This window comes from Lineus longissimus, chromosome 1 (genome assembly GCF_910592395.1).
Source record: "Lineus longissimus chromosome 1, tnLinLong1.2, whole genome shotgun sequence".
Taxonomy (NCBI): domain Eukaryota; kingdom Metazoa; phylum Nemertea; class Pilidiophora; order Heteronemertea; family Lineidae; genus Lineus; species Lineus longissimus.
In genome coordinates, this window is record NC_088308.1 from 19,608,271 (window position 1) to 19,634,912 (window position 26,642).

The window sequence follows — 26,642 nt, forward strand, 5'->3', positions numbered from 1 at the left end:
GACAGTAGATATGATTTTCTGATGGGATCAACGTCGGTGGGAGAGAGTTTCACCATACGAATAGCTATTGGACTAGCTCCGCTGATTTTGTCAGCTGAGCTAAAAATTGGATGGTGGACTTACAAGTGTTATCTTCCCAGGTCAAAATGATGCAGAAAAGACAATTTCAGAAGGATATTTTGTTCCATTGATGCAGCAGTTAGGTTTGAGTCAAGGCATCTAATATTAAAAGTAACACAATATATATACATATTTTTGTATTCATCATATAATATTTACATCTATTTACTTATTGGATTCACATAATGTTTATACATGTACATAAATTGATAATCATATTCGTTAGTTTATACAATATCGAACAAGTTGAATCATTTCACCATCTAACAGAGCTGTCCATCCCATTAAATTATAGCAGACAGAATTTCTTAGTTAGGCTTTTGAGACTTCTCATTAGAGATTCATAAAGTTTTAATGAAGGAGGGTCTTAACACTTTAAACCCCTCAACAGACTCTGTTAACCATAGCAGCATAAGGTTTTTGCAACAGCTTCTCCAAGACCAGAGCATCCGGAATCGACAAAGAAAATAAAGCTACACCCATTTACATGTACTATATCATGTTTAAATGTCCAAACTACCGAAGTCACCCCCTTTCAGTACCATCCAACACCCTGGACATCACATTTCAAAAATTCAAATACTGTAAGACTTTTAAAAAACTGCAATAGGCCAATGTAAAGGTGCCTTTCAACCAGCTTCAACCCATGCACACAGTATGTCCGAATTGAATATTTTGGTTATTCCACTACAAATCAAACATTTAGAAATTGCTTACATCATCACATAGGCTATAAGTTACATGAATTGGATGCTATCAATTTGTTTAATGATTTGGTACCACTTATTCTGCCAAGAAGATGGAGGAGCAAATAAATGCATGATAATGAACAATCATAGGAACTTGGAAATGTCTTCCACAGAAGCTTGAAATAGGAAGTCCCTCACAGCGAAGCAAATTGTCTTCTGATAAACAATTTCAAGTGCCCATGAGATTTAAGTTCAGGCCTTACATACAGAACAGCTGTGCATTTATTTGCAGCAATCATATTAAAGTTAAAGAGTTATTTCATAGATTTACAAGAGATTGAATATCAGAATACGAGAGACACCGGTATAAAATGCTGTTATAATATACAGAGTGAAATGCGCAGTGCTAAAATTTGTCTCAGAAAACTCAAGAATAGGCTTCTATATGTAATTATGAACGGTCTATGCATCAAATTCCTACTAAAATGGTGAAATTTTTAAGATCAAAACTAGTGTATTGGTAGTCCATATATACTTGGGTTCTATAACTGTAGAGAGAGGAATGAATTGCAAGTAGCTAATTATACACAGTATTATGTCTTCTCATGTCACAACTGAATAAAGGATATTATTAACTGGGTAAAACATGAATACAATCTTTGCAACAACAGCATGAGAGGGAGAAAAATTGTAAAATAATCTCCTTACATTTGGATACAGTCATGTATTATCTTGGTTCAATTAACAGCAAACAAGTCAAATGCCAGTTTATCAAAGGGTGACTACGTCAGCAAACATATAATCACCAACAAGAATTAATAAAATTCTTGCGTTGCATACATATTATCACCAAAACTTTCATTGGGAATAACGTCTTGACATAAATGGCAATAACATGTGTGATGTGGCAATAACAGGTCTTCAGAGATTACAAGAAGTTTTTCTCTGAACCAATCAGTAAAAGATTTGTAAAAACATTAACCCTTTATACCAAGGCAAACCCACAAACCGAACTGATCTAAAAAATTGGCTTATTCAAATTAGTAATTGAACCTAGGTAATTAAAAACAAAGTTACATGTAAGCGTGTATTTTTAGAGTGATTGGCACAACATATCTAGAAATCATAGGGTTAATCTCAAGTCCTCAGCAGATGTAGCAAACAATCTAAATGCGATATTTACAAATGATGATTTTTTTGGTATCTTCCAAGCCAGAAACTGATGTGGTTCTGGTCACATGCTTCATGGAAGTGGATACAGCAGCCATTTCAAATTTGGTCTCATGTTTTATCATGTATCATCAATAAAGTGCATTGTAAGCATGCACATATTTTTGATCGGAAAAAGTAGTATCAACTTCTATATCACAGCAACTGAACCACAGTAATTTCTACCTTACTTAAATAGACTAGTCATTTTCTTTCTGGCTGTGAAAGCTTCCACACTTGTGCCAGGGGTGGTAACAGAGCGGTTCATTTTCCTACCGCCAACACCACCACGCATCATGTGTTGGCTCTCTGGTCCATAATTCGCCATATTACTCAACCTTAAAGCCTCACTGCCTACGCCTCGTCGCAGTCTTGCATCCTCCTCATTCGAGTCTGCCTCGGAGAAAGCAGGATTTGTATTGATGGACCACTGTCCATACTCCAAACCATCCTCCTCACTGTTTTGGTCTTCATAACTCATATTCGACAATCCCTGCCCCTGTGCACCCTTCTCTTTGCCACCTTTCTTTTTCATTTTACGCTTCAACGACCCAGAGTCAACATTTTCATCATGTGATTTCTCTTTTGATTTTTTGTCGCGCATTGATCCCCGCGGACTTGGCTTCTCATCACTACCAGAATTATGATCGTTGGATTGCGAGCCCAAGTGCTTGGAATGAAAACGTTGAGATACCAAATCTTGCATTTGCATGGCAAACCCAGTATTAGATTGTTGCAATAACTGACTGGTTTCTGTGGGCAAAGGCTGACTACCGAATGTCCGTCGTTTCTCTCCAGACGCCTGCGAAGGGAAATTAGATGTGAAAGGTGTGGCCCCAAACATATCTTGTTGCACCGTCATCTGCTGGTGCTGCACCTGCTGGGCAAATGAAGGCTTAGATAGTTGGTCTTGAGGCGTAATGGCTTGCCGTTGTGGGGGCATCATTTGAGCAGATGCAGTCATCTGTGCAGACATCGAAGACCCAGCTAGGAATGGCCCTGATCCAAACGGGTCTGGGCGCATAGGTGACATTGGCGTACTAGACGTTGGGGTATGGTTGTTGCTTCCACGCTGCTGTAACTGGCTAAACCCGCTCCTCTGTTCTGCAGTTGGTGTACCAGCTAACGGAGGAGAGATGGCCTTGAACGGAGCACTACCAAATACATCAACATGTTCTCTTGACGTGTGACTAGACTGTACTGGTGGTGAGGTGGTAGCTGAGGGTGGAGACTTAGCACCTCGGTAACCCTCAAAAGTATCCGGACTAGCAATACTTCCTTTCTTCACCATTTTCTTTTTCTTGATAGATGTGGGCTTTTTGAATGGAGCTGATCCAAAAATATCCGATTTTTCACCTCCAAAAGGTGGCGACACTGGAGGAGACAATGCTGCACTGAGTACACTACTTCCAGCACTGTTACTCAGGGCACTATCAATGCCAGATCGTGTTTCCTCCTTTACAGGATTATGACCATCTGAGAGCTCATCATCATCCAAAAGTGGCCGCACTCCATACTGATGACCAACAATCCTGTCCTGATGGCTCTCTCCTCCTCGACTGGCATTCCCCCTGCCACCTCCACTAACACTAACCCCTGCCCGCTCAGGCAAATCAAAAGAACGTGCCTGCATAGTCGGACCACGCTCAGTCTCTGGTTTGTATTCTAATGTCGTGTTTTTTCTCCCATACTCATCATCTAATTCCTGGTAATTAAAATGTTTCTTAGACTTTCCTGGCAACGTGTCAGTTTTCTCCATTTCGTCATCGGAGCTATAATCTGGAGAATGCGGATACGTTGAGCTGTGTTCGCTCCGGGTTTCCGCAGTAACGCCATCGTCAGAATCCTCGCCTGCGACAAGTTGATGATAGCGCGATTTGTCGTCCGGGTCCTTCCCGCGTAGCACCCCGAAAAGTTCATGTGAGCGCATACTCGACTTGGAGTGATCGCTCTGGAAACTCGTGTTAAGGACAGATTCCGGCTCCTTCTTTTGGGAAGACAATGCCTTGTCACTGCTACTCCTTTTCAGCCTCGTGTAGCCATCTGCAACAGAAAATAAACAAATCATTAGAGATTAAGCTAGCAAGAGACAGCAGGAGAGCAACAGTGCTAATTCTAGGAATGAACTGGCAATACGAGGACCTGCCAGTTTCTCTGCTAAAGGAAAAGGATATTTAGCGACAACAGTGTTATAGAAAGATGAATGAAAGTTTTAACAAGTGAAAGTTTTAAGGTCTAAATAAACTAGTTTTTAACATATTACACAGAGTTTATAAACTAAATGTGATGAGACAGCATCACTGATTTTGCTTTTTTAGCATGAGAATTCTACAACTGTGCTAACATAAATGTACAGTGAAGTGCCAGTAACTAGTGAGAGGCAACATGGAGAAAATGCAGGCAGGCAAGTTTGAATGGGACTTAGTGGATAGAGCTAACACAGATGAATGCCATTTGCAGTTGGTCCTGGTGTAACTGTTAGGCCTACTGGGAGAGAAGGAGAGAACAACTGCAACATTCAGAAATCACTGGCCACCCTGAACAGTAAGTTTGGCTCATTTCTCGAATCAGTGATTTGGGGATAGAGGTCATCCACAATTTCTTTTTCCAGTACCCAACGCAAGGCCAACTGAGGCAGCATCCAAAATTAGATGTTCAGACTAACTACCAGGTAACTGTTCAGACTGACCAATAATGCATATCGAGTACATCGGAACTATATAACTATCTATGCTAAACGACAACAACAACAACAAGACCCTGAAATCATAAAGCCCAACAACATGAACTATCAAGTCGATTCATTGAACACACCTGAACCACAAAAACCAACTAACGCTGCGGTTTTTGTTTAAATTTATTTGATGTCCACTAGGAAGTTTGTGCATGTTGCAAAAATTCAGGTAGCACTAGCAGTGTAACATTTATCTGATTCTGAAGGCTGAATCGTTGGTGTTGGGAGGATTTTAACACTTCCCATCCTATTCCCATATCATTCCCATTTTCAATGAGAAATGAGAAACTTTGGCCTTCAAGGACTGCAAACATTTGAATTGAAAGGTGTGATCGAACAGCATTGCTTCAGTTCTGTAGAGTTTGCCATTCCTTTTGGTTGGTAAAACACGCAGCTAAGGGGTTAAAATACCCCATCTTCTGATATATATCACAGTGCTGCTGGACACTTATAATTTTGTACATCAACTAGAAGAAAGTTAGCATCGTGAACAGCTAAACAGCAACCGTAAACCGGGAAATTTTCGCAAGCATGTTTTTTTCTCACAAATGTATCATTTAGAGATCCACATCCTAAATAGATATTATCTAACACAATACCTTATAAGGCTGTTTTCCCCCAAACCATCGCAAAGATTTAACGGTTTACAGTACCAGTATATTAATCATAAGCATGCTGCGGTAAATGCTGGCTAAATCAGTAAATCTTTTATATCATGCAGGGTTGGCTGAAGACCACTCCAGAAGGCTGCAAAGAACCGTCGGGTCTGTCTGGCATTTCAATGAGGAAGATTTGCTTGCTCACAGAAAGAGTTACTTTTCACACCTCAATCCTATTACTGTATCAGAGCTGCCTAGCAATTTACATACCGCAATCCTTACAGCCTCTGTTCACCCCTATCCCAACCCCTCACTGCTAAAGCAATGCTGCTCAACTCAGTCACAGGGGCCGAGTTTTAATGGAGAGAAGCAAAGTTGGCAAAGCCATGGCGGATCAGATATCGCCAGTACAGAATCCCAAAAGAAGACATGGGAGGCCAAGATATCATCTTCTAAACAATAGCAGTATTTTACCAGTGTTATAACAGTTTTAACATAGTTGTCAGCAGTGACAATCTCTGATTCGCTCAAGTTATCATCAAATATAGTAGAAACCAGTCGATTTCACGTTAAACGTTCAAATTCTAATCATCTGCAGACGGTAGAGAAAAATGCAGACTTCATCTTAGCAGAGAGTTTACTTGGCGACATGAAGTATAGTATAGTATGAAATGACAGCATCAGAGATACATGTACACACCAACTTATGCATCTCAAGTCATTTCAAAATAATGATAATGACCACAACATCGACTTCCCAAAATATCTTCAAGCAAGTTGGTGCACTTGAAGATGTCTATATAAAAACACCAAGTTGCAAGTCGGTGGCCACCAAAATGGCACAAATTTTATGTGAAGTCGAATATAAAGATTGTCTCGACCGATGCGATACCAATTGTCTAAACTGACGTCATGCGGAGTGAAAATTAGGCCAGAATACCTCACTTGATAGTGAAGACAACAGAATAATACAAGTGAAACCAGAAGAAAGGCACTTTGAAGCACAGTGGAGTGGTCTGCAAAATTATCATGCAGGTTTAAGAAATAAATTGAAGCACATTGCAGGGGTAAATGACCAACACTTTGCATAGCCATAGGTTATGTACTAAAGGTTGTGTGAGGTTACACGTAAATGGCATAGATTTGCTCAGCCATCAAGTGTCAAACAGTGGTACAATAGTGAGTGACAAAAATTACTCCAAACACAAACCCACTGAAAATACAGCTATCATGACAAAGGGACCTTATCGTTTCATAAACATGACCCGACCCCCCCCCCCCCGCCACACCTCTTCTCAAGCAAGGGTATCTGAATGGATACTACTTTTACACCTGTATTACCTAAAAAAAATAACTTAAAACTTTACCACTCAGTAAAACACACTTCATATCCAGCAACACAGCAAAAAATTATCACATGAAACAGTAAAAAAATATGGCAAAATTCACAACTAAAAAAAAAAACAGTTGTTATTAATTTTTACAACTATTACTGGAGATGACACAAAGAGTTTCACATCAGAGATCTGGTCCCGGTTCAGGTTATAAAAAAGTTGCTGATCAAAATTGAGCCCCAAATCTCCATTTTTTGTTTAGGTCAAAATCATCCTCCTGCTGCTCCCATTTTGGGAAAACTTAAGATGATTTGTGCTTTTTTATAACATGACCCGGGCCAAGAGGTGTACTCACTGAATGACGCCAGATGAAAACGAAATCCACACCCCATATTAGATCACCATAGCAACAGGCAAACAATAAACTTGTAAAAAGAGCCAACTCACTTGTTTTTGTCTTTCACATATGCCGCTGCCGTGCATGCAAGTCTGTCCAATTTTGTAGAGAGGACCAAGGGATCGACATGGTCCCATGAAGAATAACTCAGAAAATGTTCATTTGGATGCCCCTACGACATCATTTCCCCTCCCCCCATGCTTTCATTCTGACTTTTAAGTCTGTGTATCTGCATGAAACAGAAGTTCCTTTGCCATGCAATTCTGAAGAAACCCTTTGCCCATGGCAACATTCAGTTGTCATCTGAAAAAATATGTCATCTGCAAATCTCGAGGTACTTCCAAATAATCAATCCATACATTTCCGTCACACATAATGTCTTCCAGAATCCGTAACCATGGAATTTACAGTATTTACTGGACACTACTGGAAACTTGTTGAAACACTTGACACTACTTTGGTGCCCAAGTCTATGCAAAGTGTTAGTAGGCTCCATGGAGATGAAATGACACCCCGAGGACCACTTCACTATTCCAGTTGGTGATCACTGATGCCACGTTGTTGCTAAACGATACTTGTGGTATATCAAATTTCGCACAACACCACATCAGGGCATCACCAAAAGGACCACATTGACCAACCAAGCCATGAAACACAATATACTTCGGTATTTCATGTTTGTGGTTTGTTTGGGTAATACTCGGCAAAAGAAAATAATTGGTATCCACTGTGTAGTCATCCTCTTGAAATATTTGCTAGAATAGACCCTTTACCAGTTACCCATTCCATGTGATGGACAATTGTCATGACGTTACCCAAATTTGATAAACTTACTCGGTGACATTTGCCTTATTTCGAGATATTGACATCTTAAAACCCGGCCAATTCAACCCACCAAAGAGAATGGAACAGACACCAGGATGTGAATCAACTGATCCGATCAATTCCTAACTCTAAAGCCATTAGTACCAGTGTTTCAAATTTCATATCTGAAATAACAATGGGTTTTAGCGCAACAGAAGTCCAAATAAGGTGCAGTGTATTTGGCAAACGGTCTATTATAGCACTTATTCTATAATAGAATGAGTCCGGTTTAGAAAAATGCACCTTTATTCTGGCTATGGAACAGTAGCAACATAAATGTTATAAGCACATACATGCACATAGTTCAAGATAGTTCAAGTTTACCCATAAGATTACAAAATAAATTGAATATTTTCTCCACTAATATTATATCAACTCACTAATTTCCATAACTCTACTCAGGTTCATGGTTATCTCACGAGACATATTAGACAATTAAGAATGCCAAAAGGTCCTCTCCACATTTGCATTTTACGCTGCATATTCTGCACGAAACCTTTTTTCATTAGGATGTCCATGACCAGATACTTGTAGCTGTGTCACTGTTGATCAGAGACCTAAAACAGCATTGCCAGGGGTGCAGAAGACACCTGTTTGCTCGATTACAAATGAGTCCACTTTCAATCATCAATTTTGGGACTGTCGGGCTGCTTCTCATTTCCTGGCAATGCCTGTTAATTCTAATCACGATTTCCTAAATTTAACAACAGAGTATATTCAATAGAGTTACATGTTAAAGGCACATAGGAGCTGTACATCAGGTAACAGTGCTCTCCACTGGGAATTTCAAGTTTCACGCGTTGTTGATTTTTTAGAATCCTAATTCTAACTTAGATGCTGTGTCATGTCAATTTCCCACACAATAGTTTTCTATTGTCCGCCAAGTCATATGTTTTAGTATCTCGTCAAAATTGTACCACCCAATGTATAATTTAAACATAAGCAGGGACACAGGGAAAAGCCTTGGTCCATTCTACATACTGCACAAAGATAGATTATGCAATATCCCAGTGAAAACCACATGATGTACTACAGTAATGAAACATATCAGTTCTCCAAGTAAATCACACTTGAGAGCTGCAACTGCCCAAAACTTACACTTAGGATTGCAATGTCAATGGCTCATATGTGCCATCACTAGGCAACAGAGAGCTTGAGGCAATCTCTTTCCGCATGTTATGTATCAGTTAACATCAGGTTTTACCCCATCTTCATTGGTTAACTAAGTTGTGATCTTAAACTACATCCCACTTGCTTCAGTGCAGGATGTGTCCCATCATTTCAACCCATGCTTGCCACTCAGACAGAGTGGGAGTGGGAGTCAGGACAGTGTGCAGTCTCTCAAGTAGCAGTGCATGCCCTAGTGAGTTGTCAAGGAATGATTCAGTTAATGTATAACCCAGTTGAGGTTGGTATCAAGGGAAGACAGAATATATAACAGACACATAATTATATCATATGGAAGATAGAAGCATGGGAGTGTATTTACACCTCTTTGTACTTTTTTAAAGAAGAGCCCAAAAAGAAATGGAGCAAGGATTTGAATGGATATAGATGAAAGAAAGTAGACCCAGTTTAGCAAATCTTTCATGAAGATAAAAGGACCTAAATGTCTGAATGGTAATTAGCACTATAAGAACATTTTATCACTTTCCATTGGACACTTCTTTCAAAAACACAAATTTGTGCCATGGACTGCCAAGCCCACGCAATATTTATCACACTAAAAAAACTCTCACAAAACACCTCACTGATCTTACGGAGAGTTCACAAAGAGCTGTCAACTGAAGGTGAAGTTAGTTCATGAGCCATGACAGATTAACTGGAGGTCATCAGAAGGGTCAGGTACATCTACCTGTCAAATATGCCAACAAACCCTAAGGTCCAACTCAAGGTTAGATCAGTCAACAGACCATGAAGGTCACCGAAAGGTCAGATCTGTCAGCAAATCATGAAGGTCAACTAACTCAGGTCAGCTCTGTGAAGGTCATGAGCAGTATTAAAACTCAAGGTCAGATCACTGAAGGGTTAAGTTTTAGATGCCACAAGATGTGGGATTGAGAGTAATCAAACAATATAAAAATAAATGTCATGACTACATACACCATTTTGACTATGACAAATTGATTTACATTTGGTTCTACCAAATTAAAAGTGCTGCTACTCGTTCCCATACCAAATCTATACATGTACAGTACTATGACGATCTACACCACGCACCAAAAACTGTGCCAAGAGTTAAGGAGTGTCAGACCTTACATGCTCTGTTTAACTACTAACTTTAGACAAATTTCGCCAAATTATCACAGTTAACAGTTGAAGTGGTTCAAAACGTCAAATCGCTAACCGTGAGTTATATTACAACTAAAATGATATTACGTATGCACACATTCCTGTACGTTTTACACCAGGAAAATAATAACTACATTTACCCATCATCTGCTAATTAATGGACATAAATCAATCAAGATATTATTGAGTTTTCTCCTCAAGCTATTGACACTGACAGTGGCTTAAACACATTCTCAAAGTCTTTATTATAAAGACAAAAGATGTTTTATACAATTATACATGCAAAGCTAACCAGCTTGAGTTAGAAGTAGTCAGACCGCTGCCATATTCAATGCTTGTCCGCGGTGCAAATTTACAATCAGTTGCTCTGAACTTGCATGACAACTTTAATTGCTATCAATACAAACTTTTAATAGTACAATATCTACAAATAGTGATGGTCACTTCCACTTCCAGCATGAGAACTTTCGATGAATTTTAGGAATGATATGTCACATCATATACATGTAAATCTAACTTTGAAGGTAATAATTTCTTACTAGTTTAATATTGTAATCAGTATAATCATGTTCTTCTAAACGTCTGCTATAATCATAGCCTATTTCACATAGCACATTTTCAACAAATACTTTAAAAGTTGATAAGTTACTTTCAACAAAAATATCCAGGGACTGTAACTGTTCATTTCAGAGTCCCAAGTCACAATTTCATAAACATCGATGCCCACTGACATTGATGTATGTAAAGGAACACCAGGCCAACCATGGCACTATATACCCACATAATGAAAAACCAAACATGATGTCATCTTGGCCCTTTTTGGAGCAATTAAAACATACAGTTTTTCGAGCCAAAAAAGCCATAAAAACTCTTTCAAGAACACTTCAGAACCGAGGTTTTCTCCAAATGTTAGCAAAATTCTCCAAAAAGCACTTTGGACTAGCAAACTTTGGTAACTACATGCCTAAACAAACTGTTAGTTTTCCTACTTCTTGTTCTAATTGCCTAGCAAAGTGGAAAGAAATTAGCTAGGATATTTTATGAAAAGGGAGGTAGCCCCATCCAATCAGCATCAGTGCTTCATGCAGGTGGGAGCACTCATTTTTTAACCCTATTTCATCTATAGGCTGCTTGCAACGTTTGCCATATCTCTAATGAGCTGTCTTGGATACTCTCCAATGCCGATGGCAACGAGATCACGATCACCAAGAGCAGTGTTTAGTGGTGAAAAGGAGGCGTGGCCGTAGCTGGTCACAGCTGGTTTAAAGGGAAGTGGCTTGGCCGGATTATATGCAAGAGGGTGAAAAAGTTAAACAGTTGGCAGAGTAACACAAAATAAATCTTAACAAAGGGCAGAATTTTCACGGCAATAGGTACAAAATTTGCCAAGTACTCTCCATTGAATGATCATAAGTATGTGTTTTAATATCAACACTTCCAAAGGAAAAGGCTAAACACATACTGTACTTGATGATTTACAAGTCGCTGAATTCTGCCCTATTTCTGAGGTGGGAAAAAAAAGAATAAGTATTTTGAGAAAAAAATTAAAACTATTTTGCAGAACTTGTATAGCATCAAAGACAGTAAAGTTTTAGAATGAATTCTGCATTGGTCATGCACTATATGCTTGATCAGCAGAGGTACAGAGATATAGCTAGAAGCCATCACAACAGACATCAGGCTGTTAGGAAAAGGAACTGTTAATATTTTTTACCTCCAACGCTGGACCGGGAACTTGAAGAGCCACTTCTCTGTGATCGTCCACTTTCGTTTGTACTTGGTCGAGATTTATAGCCTATGGTGAGAAAGATATTGTCAAACCCGAACTTGAATTTCAGAAGCAAACTCACAACCTTTACTTATTCTTAGACACCGATCATCATATGGAACAGGTCAAGTTCAAGTCAAAAACTAGAATCTCTCAAAACGCTACAGAAGGCTAGGTGCTTTGTCCAAGGCCTGATCTTCCAGAAAGCAAGTTTGAATTGAAACTCACTCACGTAAACTGATTACTAGCCTACAGTCTTAGTCCGATATCAATCAGATTACAAAGGGCGAAATGATTTAGGAAACATTTCACCCGTAGTACGGTTATCCATTGACTGTAATCACCTCGTTGTAATCCAACGGATACACACCAAAAGGCTTTTAAGACTAGAACAGGCAAAACAGACATTTCTTACTACTATAGCTCACCTGCAGGATTAAAGGGGGCAGCACCAAATGGATCTGTGAAATCTGTATTAGACATCACTAAATCTTCTCTACTCTTCACGTTAGATATACCTACAAAATCAACCAAAACATTATCAGTACCAACCTGAGCAAGCATGATATATCTGCATCAAAAGAAACCCACCAATGAATCAACAAATCTAATGCACTCCATTTGAGTCATCAGTCCCATCCCAACAAGAAATCAACGTAGACTTACTACTATTGGATCCACGTCTTAAACGATCAAATTCCTTTCCAAATATGGTATCTTCATTAAGGGAACCAAAGTTATCATCACCGAAAGGATTCCATTCCGAAATATCAGCAGACAGGGGTCTTTGGGGAGTTCTGAAATCAAATAGTGACCAATTGAGAACAAAAACAACATGTAAAGCAATTAAATGTAAAGAAATTGAGTAACTGGCCTTCCTCTACACTAGCTTTTCCTACTCAGCGTAAGATAACAAAGGCCTTGAGTCTGACACAGGCCATGGCAAGCTAATGTGGAGATATGTAGCCCTTTATCATAGTATCATTGTCATAACTTTTCTCATATCTTATGATTCTTATTGCACTACATATAATTCCCATTGCCAAGACGGCAAAGTGGGTCTGACTACATGACCACTTTAAAGATCGCAAACCTCCTAAATCTGGATTTACCTCTTCTAAGCCTAAAGTACATAAATGATAAACAAAGATTTCTGCCTTCACCTCATCATTCCTATTCAACAAAACTCCAAGCACGTCTTCCAAAACTAACGGAAATGGCTGCATTACTTTAAAACAATGAAATCTATACCATATTGATGATGATAATCACCCATCATTAGTATCAATAAATCAAGCGCATGATAATGTAGCATGGACATGAACAACACAAACTTGACATGTTACAGACACCACAGGGTTAATTGCAAAAGACAGCCAACATAGCAATGGTGGCCACATAAAGCAGCTAAATAAACCTCATGCTAACTTAAGGCTGCCAAAGTAAAAACATGGCAGTGGAAGATCACAATGTCACCGTCACAAAAAACGAGTCGAATTTGCTGTTGTGTTTTACAATATTTGTAAGTTTGACTAAAGGGCAGGATCTGCTGGCTTTTTTTAGACAATACAACTTACCGGTATGTGAAGCAATATAGAACTTGGTCAACGTTATATTACCGGAGTATCAGAATTTGTACTTAGGAATAATGGCATGTACAAGGTAACACAATACTGTGGGGTGAAATCAATGGATCCCATGTGGCAAACACACCATGCTCTTAATTGAATTACACAAGTCTCAAATGCAGAGCAAGAATGACTCTCGATTTTGATAGATTCACACACAATGTTTAAAATATAACACAGTTTGATCAATTGAATATGACACAGAGCTGGTAAAAAGGACAAAAGGTAACTACCAGCCACCAAACAGTTTCCTTAACACAAAAAAATCCAACCATCCATTCCACAACACTAAATGGGGTAAAGACTATTTTTTAGTAGAATATTTAGCCCTAGTCCAAATAGGGTAAAACATTAAGTCAACAGGGAGTGAGCTCTTCCGGTTTCTTACCTAGGAGGAGAGTGTGTAGGGGTGGTGGAAGCTGATTTGGACTTTCCAGATAAATTACTTGGTGGCTGTAATTGACTAGGGTTACTGTTAGGAGAGTTAACTCTGAAATGAGACAACCGTGGAATTATAACACAATGTTAGCTGGGCGGTAGGCGTTAGTAGAGAAAGAGGAACACACAACTCGAAGAGTGGGTCGGGTCAAGATACCTTGAATAATTTCAATTAAACTACATGTATTTTTTATTTGAGGTCTATAAAATTGATTGGAGATCTCATATTCCAAGAACTCAGGTAGAAGCTGTTGCGCTTAACAAACAAATATTGTATTCTTGATAACAACTATAACACAATGCCAATGAGAAGCCCAAAAAATGCTGTGCAGGTCCATAAAACGATGACAGTATTAACCACCACAAAGTGCGCAGACCAATCACTGGTTCTGTCGAAAGTGACCACGATACCACTCAAGTGTATACAAAATAAATAACTTCCATTCAAACAACTTGACATGACAAGTAAGAAGTGCTGTAAAAATGTATGCGAATGCAGAATTAGGAACTAATGTTTATTTTTACAATTTCAGTCCAACAGACCACAACATTCACCATACAGAGTGAGCCATTTTACAAACCAGGAAAATCAACAGATTTTCCCTTCAAGACGTATGCATTAACCAACAAGAGTGTCACCAGCTAGTGCAACCAAACAACAGTTTCACCAATAACACAGTCCTACTTGGGGCCGGAGGAATTCACATGTTCGCTTCCCAAGAGTGAGACTCCTGAAGAGTGGCGCCGCCTGGTAAGATAACTGCAACTCCACACATGTACACTAAAACGGAAGAAGTCGACAGGAAAATGCAAAGATCCTAACTTCATAATTAACATTAACATTACACCAGCTTCATGATACAGTACCGGTAGGTCAGCATCCGTGAGTGATTCACACACCGGCTGCAAAGTTGTGTTAAAATTTGAGGTCAATAGCCAAGACTGGACCAGGGCTAGAAATTCACAGTTGGGATGGAGCGTACCCTCCTCCCTATTGCCTAGATCTCCTTTAAATGTTTTCCTTCACCAATGTTGAAATTATTCAAGGTAAACAGAGACTCAACTTCACCTCCAACCTTAACTCCTAAAGGACTGTGAAACTCGTACAGCTCTGAATTAAGTCAAAGGTATTTTTTGTTGTTTGAGATAATCTGAGTCCTCTTGGAGATAAAATGGGGTGATGCCATAGGGATTTTTAATTAGTCACCACAAGAACAGCAAACAAGCAGCATGAACACAAATAGCTTATAGGTTTTTTCATTCATGCCTGAAAAAGCCTAGACTATAGGCATGTGTCGTAAGGTGATTCGACAAACAAAGCCCACTCCTTTGATGTATTGCCACTTTGATGATATTGTACACCGATCTTAAAAGCAAAGGCTAGGAAGAGATTTATCACAACATTCATATTAAAATGACGTGCTTCCCCCTCCGAAAATTGGAGTAAGAAAAGTGTGTTTTCATTATAGATTCACCCAAATGTACTGGAGAGAAGACATAAGGAAAACAGTGTAGAAATATAAAACAAGATTGATGGGAAGAACAAAGGACAGTACAACTGCAACCAACACGAAAAAATAGCGCGAAAAATCTAAAATCTCACTTGGGTGCATTTTTCATATCGACGCTGATTGCCGATGTGTCGCTGACGTTTCTGCGATGACGTTCTGTACGATGCTTTGGTGAAGATGGTGGCGTCACAGATATCACTAGATCAGGCGTCTGAAATATTGGCATAACAACAAAAATGTAGCAATCAAAATATTAAGTTACTGGTTATACATGAAACAGGGACAATCCAACAGTGTAACTACAGATTTGAAGCAATGTCAGTCAGAACAGTATTTCTTTGGACAAAAACAGGCATTAACTGTCACACCTTTTCACACCAAACCAAATTTAGACATTGCCTGATGAAACTGGATATTTCATATACCGGTAGTCATGTCCAAGGCAATCAATTGGCAAGCAATACTGACTAAACAAGCAGACCTATCTGATAAAATCTACCCTGCTTTACTCTGCTTTAGGCAGTAAGATGTTGCCTATGGATGTAGGATTCAACCCATATAAGATTCTTTCTTACCTGTCTACTAAGAGGACGAGGTTTAGGAGGCAATGGTGCTTTGAATACACCGTCCGTCTGAGAACTCCCTTGGGGACGAACTTGTGACGTCTGCTGTGACGGTATATCAAATTGTGCTTTGTGAGCCATCTGTTGTGATCGTCCTTCCAACTGAATGAGGGAATCCGTCGGCATCTCTTGTCTAAAGGGATCTGGATATGATGTGTTACCAAACAAAGCTGCCTGGGGACAAGGTTGTGATGTCGTCATCAACGCCGGGATTTGCGACATCGGCTGGTTTGGCGGAAACTGCATTTGCTGTCCTTGTGGTGTCACCGCAGTGTGGTTTTGATGATTATTATATCCTTGAGAGGGCATCTGTTGATAATTAACCTGGACTTGTGGTTGGAACTGATGGAAAGCAGAATGCGGACTTGGCATCAGGCCTGGTTGTGGGGAGACTAGTTGCGGCGCCGGCGGTTGTGGAGAGACTAACTGTGGAGCGTACATGCTCTGCTGAGGCGTGGTTGCCGTCTGCATAGGTTGAGATGAAGGTGGTCCCATCGGGCTTGGCATTGGACTCGTTGTTACGCCCGGTGCACCAGGCACAGCTAGAAAGTGTGGCGCCTGGCCACCAGGGAACGTCTGCATGGCTGCTTGAACTTCTGCAGGAGGGAAGAAATCGAGTTTAACAACTGCCGACCATACAGCTGTCATGATTATACACAGTTGGACAAGGCATAGAAGTTGTTGAATTCAGAAGAATTTTACCACTATGAAAAAGCAATAATTTATATTCAGGAAGTTCTTGATTATCTAAGTAACCCACACCTTTTTTATCAGATCATCGAGGCAAAGCAAGCAACAGCTGCTTCTTAACAACTGCAACAGATCTTTGTTTAGACCAGAAATATGTTACAAGCAAAGGATTTCTCAGGACATGGGACTTATTCTGCCTCGAACTTACCAACAGGTGTCTGAGGATTGCTAGCCACAGGCCGCTTCCTCGGTGTAACAGTTGTCTGTATAGGAATACCTAGACCACCACTTGGTATCGTGCCCTTAGGCCGCTGGCGTGGCTTCACTGTTGTACTCTCCACAATAGTCGTAGGTACGGCCCTGGATGGTAGAAAAGGAGATATGATATTGCTATCAGAAATTCATTCTGTGTCGGCTTTTGGCCTTGGGCAATAATACATTGTCTTTTTAACACAATTTTCTACAAGCCTTTTATTTCTAGAGAAACATACTAAAAAGAGACTAGACTTTCCACTTGTCATTTGCTTTCAATACCAATACAGACCAAGGATCACCATCATGCATGAGCGGGAAAGAGAAGGTAAAATGGGTACCAGTCGAACTAAAAGGCCACTATACCTTGTGGTATTCGTTTTGATTTGTCTAGCATCAGCTTCAGTCATGGGAAGTGGAAGTTGTGAAATATCTGGAATGCTGCGAGACTGAAATCAAGGAAGAAATGCATGACAAACCAAATGGTGATGTTAACAATATAGTAACCTTGTTGAAGACACCAATATTACCAATTCCAGCTTAATCATTGACTGAGCAATACCAACTTCCTTATAGGACTAGCGTCCAACTGTAGATTTCATTTGCTGACCTTTAAGAAGAAGTATATATGTTAGACAGTCTGTTATACACAAATTTGACCACTGCAGTGACTACTTACGTGCAAATTGGGCACTGGATTTTCTCTCCTTGTTATTTTAAAGGCTACATATGACACTTGATATATATCGGGTCTATTATCAGGATCTACCTCCAGCATATACCCTGAAAGATATCAATAGTGATGAGATTCCATGACACTGAAAAAATGGCATTATAGTACAAACATGATGCTGCCTGCATCAAGCCACTACTTTGAAGGGCCTCCTGAAGGTGGAACCTACTAACTGCTTTTTAAGGACCTTGTATGTGACTTGTTTTAATGACTTGAATACTTACTAATTAGAGCAAGCAGTTCCTTAGAATACTTGGTATAGTCGGGAACCGTGAAGTTCCCACCCTGTATGGCGAGGGAGCTCTCTCCAAATGGCAATGTGAAGTAACATAATCTATATAACATACATCCTAATGCCTGCAAGAGAAGGAAAAAACATGTAAGTAATTTACTCATTGGAAATTTTAAATTGAGGGAAGGAAAAACTATGGAGTCCAAGAGCAACCAGCATATGCAAAGCATGTATCAAATTATACAGTATTTCTTGATAAGTGCACTGGTGCCCCTGGAGGTGGGGTGTTGGGCAATGAGTCAAGGAAACCTACCCATATATCTGCTTTCGTTGTGATATTTTTCCCGCTGTACAGATCTATCATTTCTGGGGCTCGACAGGGCAGGGTGGTATATCTGAAATAAATATATACAGCTACAATCAATGCTCATTGCATCTTAGAGAAACAAGGAGTTTCAATATGTTGGAAGCGTTTTTCTTGTGAGAAGTCGAATTTGATAGCACAACTAACATATCTTGAATTAGTTTGTTGATTGGCCTCCTTAAACCTGAATAATGTAATGACAGTCGCCTCTTATTCATCAAGATAGACCCTAATTTGTCAGGATGGACAAGCTCTGTCCAAGCACCAGAGGTTAACAGAAAGAAATTGAATGACATACAAGCAATTTTCTGTCACAAATAGTTAAACGAACAATGTCCTAACATCAGTGCCAATGTTCGATACCTATAACTCCGCACACCTTATTAACAGTCCCCACTATTTGTATCATAACGCTGAATGAGATTTACATCAATGGCCTTGCCAAGACAAACTACCGTAAGTAATTAATTGATAGCTAAAGACTAAATCAAGACGAAGTGATTTTCCAATTACCGTGACGAGTCTTTATTGATCCCCTAGTAAGGCGGGAGACAAAGCTGGCTGAGGGACAACAATTATGTCGTACAGACAAAGGAGAATTTCCAATTTGGCCAGAATAAGCTTGCAATTAAACTCTGATGCACAACTATGGGCTATTTGCTCTCTCTACAAACTCACTACTCTCTATAAATGAGCCAGTGTTTATCGTTATGTGCCATTTCAGTTGGGGACCAATTGGGGTCAATGGCCTAGTGACTGTCTTCAGCCAGGAAGGAGGAGTCCCTTGTATTATCAGCTCCTTCTCACAAGGGTATTTAGCTAGCTCAGGCCAAGGCACTACACACATGGAGGAATCACTGTATCATTCCTCAATCAAGGGACGTAGTAGGCCTATATACTAATAGAAGCAAAATGACTTCCCCAAGGTCAAAAGCATGGATCCATCCCGGGTATAGGTAAACTAAGATGTTTGTATCATGATTCCGACACCTTAGTCAATAACAGACCACACTGCCTCTCAAACTACTACACTCTGGACTTACTTTGCTATTTCATCCTCAACCTGTTTCACACCACGCGTCTGTGGATTGAGAAATTTTGCCGTAGCACTTCCGAAGTCGCATAAGACGAAGTTCCCACTATCATCAATCAAGATATTCTCCACCTGAAAGCATAATTGTTGTTATAAATCTCTCATAGTGATAGGAATTATACTGCTAATCATTAAGTCTTCTCTCGAGTCTGAAACAGTTCCTGCCATTTAAGGACAATTAATCTTATGGTTATTTTAATAGTTACATTACACACACAGTTGGAAAGCAGCAGCTGGCTGTATTTTTGAGAAGGTCACACATGCTCACCTTCAAGTCCCTGTGGATAATTGGAGTTTGACAATGATGAAGCCGAGACACAGCTTCGCACATATCACAGAAAATTCTCAGCACAGTCGCCTCAGAGAAGCCAGAGTTAATCCTCTCATTCATTTGGTTGATCACAGAACCTGAAAACAGAAAACGTTAATGAATTGAAATGCATGACTTAACATTTTGAGTCAGTTTGAGTTCAAAGCCACAGTGAAATATCATGACGTACATGAGCAGTACTCAGACACGAAAAAATGTGAAGTCACAGACTGTGAACATTCAGAGCTAGCCTAAGCCTATTGATTAACATGGCCCTGAAGCCATTCTGAGCCGATTTGTACCAGCGTTTACATCATTAAGGTCAACCAGTAATCCAAGCTTGCGGCCTCTTCGAATGGTGTTGCCATCAAGTGCTCACTCTCTTATTGACTCAGGCTTGGTTTTCCAATACAGTATTCCTCATCAAAATAACATGTATAAACCCTATATAAAGACAATACTTTGGGATGTGGGGAGGCCTTTTGACGTTGAGGGGAAAGCCAGGAGGTCTTGGGTGAAGACTGCTGAGATATCAAGTTCTGTCGTAAGTCTCTACTACACACAACCGATAACAAGGAATCGAACCCAACTTGCGTCTTAGATAAGATAGCAGGTGTGGCTCTCACACAATTGAGCAGCTCCAAACTCTTCGACTTGGACTTGCCTTACCTTTACAGTATTGCATAAGTATGAGGACCTCGTGAACTCCATTGCCAGTCGGTGTAATACTAGAGTCGATACAACGAATAATGTTCTTGTGTCCGCTAAGGGATTTCTGCAAGACAACAGTACAATTGTGAAAATACATTGATTCAATCAAGTGTATAAAACAGGTAAGTCAGTGTCAACCCTCCCATTGCCCATACCACTATCACATAAGATATTCAAGGAGGTAGCTAAAAGAAATTTGGATATTTCTGAGGATTGCATGCCTTGGCAATACAATATCATCATACTTTCTAATTCTTGGGCTTGCGGTCGAGAACACACCTGATGAATTTCGTGTAATACTGGTTATGATGCCTGCCTGCAGACATATTGGCCCTTTAAGAAATCCTGCAAAACAAGTTACATCAAACATGGCCAGAACCCGCCACATTATGCCGTATGGATTGTCCGAGGATAGAATTCACACTCGTCATGACATCCAAGCAATAAGATTATCTAATTTGTGTTATGGTCAATATACAGCATCCACTGGGAGCGCACTCAATGGTCTCTTATCATAGATGACCAAGGTCAATATTACATGATTAGTTTACAAACAAAACCACATTGCCAGCTTTGATGTGTTGATGGCCTGGAGGTTCAGCTGTGAGGATACTTTAGACTCTGTCACTTGGGCTCTTCTAGCTTTCTTCTCGTTTACCTAGTCTTTTCTTCAGAGCTACCATAGATTTCATAGTTTTAAGTGTATGTCAGAGACAGGCAGCATAGTCCACCAGTGGTTAATATTTGCAATATTTAATCCCAGGGGCTTTGGCAAGCATAGATCAGAAGGGCCAGATACCATCTTATCACTTACTGCAATCTGAATTTCCCTTTTGCAGATATTCAAGTCATGTTCGCTGTTCACGTACATCCTCTTCAAGGCATAGCGGTTGCCATTTTGAGCTTTCACCAGGAAAACTATAGCAAAACCACCTGAAATGACAAAAACATGAGAAACAATTAAAATAAGATCAATGCAAAGTGATTAAAAATATTTACCCAAGGGTTGTTCGCTGAAAATTAATCCAAAAATAAAAAATCAGTAACCACGCCATGAAAAAAGGAGTCAATAGGCCCTATCGGTTGATCTAAATTGTGTGCACAGGCTGTTATAACTCTGACCGAGATCTTGGATGAAAGTCTTGATGAACAGGGGAAGCATTGTCTAGACATCGGCCCACAACCTCCGGCTCAAGTTCAAGTTTGACATCTTACACAGCACGAATGCTAAACGAATTTCGTTTCACCAAGCCAACCTCACCCGCTAAGACATGTAACAGCTTTTCACAGCATCTAAATTGCTTCCCTTGTCATCGACTTATCAAGGGAATTCACAGACATCGCTTGATGGAATTCTTGTGTGAGTCTGTTCAAGCAGTTGGTGCACTCACAGCCATGCAACAAGAAGGTGGAAAGAGGTTTGAGTTAGACCATCCGATATAAAAAACTATTCTTGCGCCATCTTCTTTGGTAATAGGAAAAGCCAACCTATAAAATACGAGTCACATGATGCACTGCAGGTGACCAAATATTCTCCACTTTTTGTGATTTGTTTTCTCTTTATTCAGAGTCTACAATAGATTTTAAATTGGAACTGTTGATGAGAATATGATTATATGTTTTCACTACTCAAGTGGAGTTTAAAGAATTTGTCCGAATATGTGATGTCTGTGTACAAACATGACCTAGTTGTTTAGCATTGTATTCCTCTGTTTGTACAAAAAGCCTTGCCTTACTGGGACATTGTGACCAGCATCGGACCTTGTTGTACAGTACACCTGCACTAACCCCCCCCCCCATGCCATCAGTGAGTAATCATTAGCTTTAGTAGGTCTTTATAAAGATGGCCATCTGTGTCAATCCAATCTCACCATTCAATTGTCTGGCTAACAGAATAATGTCCAGTCTGTCGATCTCGGACAGAGCCAATACTGATAGTAATGTATATGTTTCAAAACAAGTGCAACAAATACATTTTTAATAATATCCCAGCCCACTGGGCAAATAATTTATATATCTGTATGTCTGCACCGTTATTGACAATTGGCATGTGACCTTCTAGTTATACTTTGTGAAGGGAAAGGGGAAAGGGCAACAATCTTTGTCACCTACACGATGAGGGTGACTACATAACAAAATGCTTCTTTTCCAAATGGACAACTTTTCCCAAAATATTCATATACATGTACTATTGATACTCGAATGGCAATATTCTAGTTAGTGGTAAAACATGATCCAGTCGTCAGTCATGTCCAGCTACTTGTGAATATATCAGACCATCGCATCTGACCACGTTCCTACATTGATAACCAATAGTGTTGCTAACGTCTATAATCATCCTTCCTTCCACTTATCCTTTGACATTCTCCTCAAGGTATGGTTTGACAAGAAACGGTACTTCTTTGGTCAGACAACCCGATCATCGGTCAACATCACCACACTCCCTGATAACCAATACTCTTGCTCAACTGCACTCTATCCCTTCACGAACACAGTTCCTTCTAAGTTCTATTGATTGCTTGACATTCTCCTCGATGTTTGCCAAGAAATGGTATTTCATTTGGCATGACAACTCTGTTGCTCACTGGGTGATTTGATTTCACCTGACTGAGTGTAATCAAAGGTTTGCGATTTGATTATCTTGACACAGAAGCATCAGCAGCACACGTCAGGACTTGTGATTGTGATGCAACGTAAGATGCAGAGATAATTTCCTTAGGCTGAGTGACAGTGCACTGTAACTTCCAAGAAATGTAACATGAATTAGTGTGCCGATCCCATCAGATGCTTCCTCACCTCAGGTCAGGAGCTGCACAAATACCGATGATAACATCTCACTCTGACATCCTACAATGTAAGATAAGAATACCAGCCTCCAGTGATTCTGTCAGCTAGTGTAGTGTCGAAAGAATTTTTAACTTACAATACCCGTTTAGAATAAAGTATGATGAACTTTTTAACCATTTAAAGATTTCACAAACTAGACAGTGTATCAATTTCAAAGTTACAGTACACCCTAAAACATATAAATATTCCTCCCCATGATTATTGTGAGCAGTATCACATTCCACTACTGTTTTGATAAATTTAAAGAATCTAAAATTCGATATTCTGATCTAATTCTATAATGCTTTTGTAAGAGATGCTAGATCTACATGGAATTAAGTCAGTTGTGTCAATATTTTTATTGCCTGAATACTTGGGACCCTGGGGGCTGAAACTGATAGTCGTACTGGTACATGTGTACTCGGCCATGAATACCATCATCCTGACAATACCAGGCCATTTCACTCGATACATAGGCCTACTTACTCCCTCAAATTTATCAAAATAGAAGTGGAATTTGAATCTGCTCAGAGTAATCATGGAGAGAAATATTTGACATTATATTATGGTGAACAACATCTCATAGTCACAGAGATGAATTTCAAATTAAAAAATGCATGCATCAAGGACCTGGGAAGTCCTTTTTCGACACTGACTCCAACTTATAGAGCTTGGCAATGGGATAGATTAAGTAAGCGTTGGTTAGGAAATGAAACCTCACAGACAAGGTTTGCAATAAGAGGATAACCAACCGCTTTAATCTGCAATAGGGATTACCAGTAGTATTCACGACTGAAACCACTCAGTTGATGCATCCTTTAAATCAATACATTTCATACCACATGATGGTGTAATCGATACATGATACATGTATGGCGTCCACCAGTTTATCCATCAGCTGGTACCAACACTGGCAACAGACATGATAGATCACTAATCTGATGAGCCAAACAATAAAACCAGCAGTTTCTCAAAATGTTGCTTCAAGTTATGAGAAAGTGCATTGATTTTAGAACCCACTATGCTACGAAGTATTGTATTTGTGGCCAACATCTCACAAAACTTGCCATAAAGATCTACACTTAAATGCCGTCATTGAATTGACACATTGACCTCACATAGCACATTGACCTCAATTAAAAACAAGGCACTTTTATTGTCCCCCAAGGACTCTTCAGGCAAATTAGACTATTGAACATCAGTTTTGACTCACAGTCTCAAAAGGACTTGACCGAAAGATCCCAGTGTAAATCCATATAGATCAGCACAACGATAATTACAGCTGCCCAGTTTAGTTGACACCTCAAAAAGATTCGGAAGGTCACTTGATGGAAGCTGCCAAAGGCTTAAAAAAACCATTGTGTTGCAGTTCAGGAAGTAAGCATTGGGAAGTAAGTAGAGTAAACAGCAACATATGTCATATCAAGGTGGGAAAGTCCAACTTTATGTTCTCTCAATACTTTTTCTAAAGATATCAACATTCCAAGTGGGTGATTGTTTGTAAAAATGTAAGACACAAACATTCTTTGAATGTTCAAAGGGAGGACAACAGAAAATGTCAACTGATTTTTTAACCCAAACATTTGTTTTATTAAATGGATAAACTTATGTGCAGTTATTTCTTTTTTGTTATCACGTTGGCCTACATGTGCACATAAGTTCCCTCAAGTTTAGATTAATGTACATGTGATACATTGCAGGTTCTCCAAAAACTTATTCCTTCTATGCATGGTGTTCACTTTTTATCTTATGAGCCATAAGTCTGGTTAAATCAATCAAATCTCACAAGTGATGCAGAATTAGATGACTCACTTTGCATAGCATGAACTTGGCAACATGATGCACTATAAATCAATCTAGATACAAAGGGTCATTATTGCACATCTCAGGGGGTCAAAGGATAAACAGTCAATTATTTATAACACCATAACACAATAGGCACGTCATGTATGGTATGGTATGTCTGCAACTTTGTAAAACTTTGCCAGGCTGTGGAAACAGGGCATAAAACCATGATGAATATTAACCAGTATGCCGGACCAGTTATAGACTTATACAGTAAACTTTATCACTGGCCCTACTTAAAGCTGACTTGCAATGTGAAGCAATTGAACAACACAGAATCCAGGTCCAAGATCGTAATTCAACTGTTTTTTTGTGATGAGTAACAAATAACAAGTAACATCCTACCAAACAGGAAACTGAAGGCGGAAACTTGAGCAAACGAGCATGTTTTTAACACACAGGGCATGACATGTGCATGTTAATTGTTGTTATAGTTTGCCACTTTCCTCAAGCAGAAATCATGTATGTAAGACTTCATGTCACGTAACAGGTTTTGACCAATCGAAACCCCTGTATATATATGGTCAAGGCCGTGCTGTCTGTGCCGAACGAGCATGATAGCTCTCTCCTTTGATTGGTCAATACCTGTCAGGAATTCCCACATAGCTGCTTGTGGAGGAAAGTAGCGAATGGAAAGATAGCGAGTGATGGTGTTACGTTGTGCGATATTGTACAAGTATCGCCACGTAATTGCATGCATGCATGAGAAGACTGCACGACTAGTACATCATAATATCCCCTCTTTTTAGTGGGAATTAACGTCGTTGTCATGACGTAAATGGCACTCAAACGCTCGAAGTGGCGATACACTATCATGACTATCGTACGGCGTTAGTGAAAATACTGAAATAGTGAACACCATGCATTATGCAATCCATCCTTGATACACTATGAAAATGCACTAGGCCTACGAGTAAGAGTACGATACACTAGGAAAATGTATGCAAAAGTGACAGCACGATTTCTGTGGCTGGAACTATGAAAGACAGCGCTTACCCTCGGCTATAACATCATCCACGCTCACTGAAAACCTTCCCACTTGAAAAGTTTTGCCAAGAAATGTATTTTCTTGGGCAATGTTCGCGTCAAACTTGGAAAACAACTTCTTCATTTTTGCACTTTCAGATTTTTCTCTGGAGAGGGGCGACGGGTCAGCAGGCGACTTGCCAACCGTTCAACGTCCCAACTAACATGTGTATCACCCCCGACCTTGGTTGTTTGGCACCATGAATGACATCTACACCCAAAATGACATGAAAAACTATAATTTCGATGAAGAATGTACGTATATTTATCATTTATTTCAGCCACATCCACCGATGAACAGCGGCCATCAAAAACATGGCGATTTCCTCATGCACTCTCGTCCCCAAGCCGTAA

At 39.7% G+C, this 26,642-nt stretch overlaps 1 protein-coding gene across 2 annotated transcripts; it reads right to left on the reverse strand.

Annotated features, from left to right (window-relative positions):
- Positions 1-242: 242 nt before the first annotated feature.
- LOC135490688 (AP2-associated protein kinase 1-like) lies at positions 243-26,588 on the reverse strand. 2 transcript variants are annotated; one of them, XM_064776039.1, is made up of 17 exons: positions 26,259-26,588; positions 21,406-21,524; positions 20,550-20,655; positions 19,839-19,978; positions 19,521-19,642; positions 18,427-18,508; positions 18,106-18,238; positions 17,828-17,931; positions 17,515-17,597; positions 17,105-17,256; positions 16,159-16,802; positions 15,676-15,794; positions 14,023-14,124; positions 12,673-12,803; positions 12,435-12,524; positions 11,953-12,033; positions 243-4,061 (listed from the first exon to the last, which is right to left on the reverse strand). In XM_064776039.1, the coding sequence occupies exons 1-17, from the start codon at positions 26,371-26,373 to the stop codon at positions 2,206-2,208; spliced, it is 4,179 nt and encodes a 1,392-aa protein (XP_064632109.1). In that variant the 5' UTR covers positions 26,374-26,588; the 3' UTR covers positions 243-2,205. The 2 variants fall into 2 exon arrangements, with proteins under 2 accessions (XP_064632109.1, XP_064632119.1); XM_064776049.1 differs by lacking the exon at positions 14,023-14,124.
- Positions 26,589-26,642: the final 54 nt, after the last annotated feature.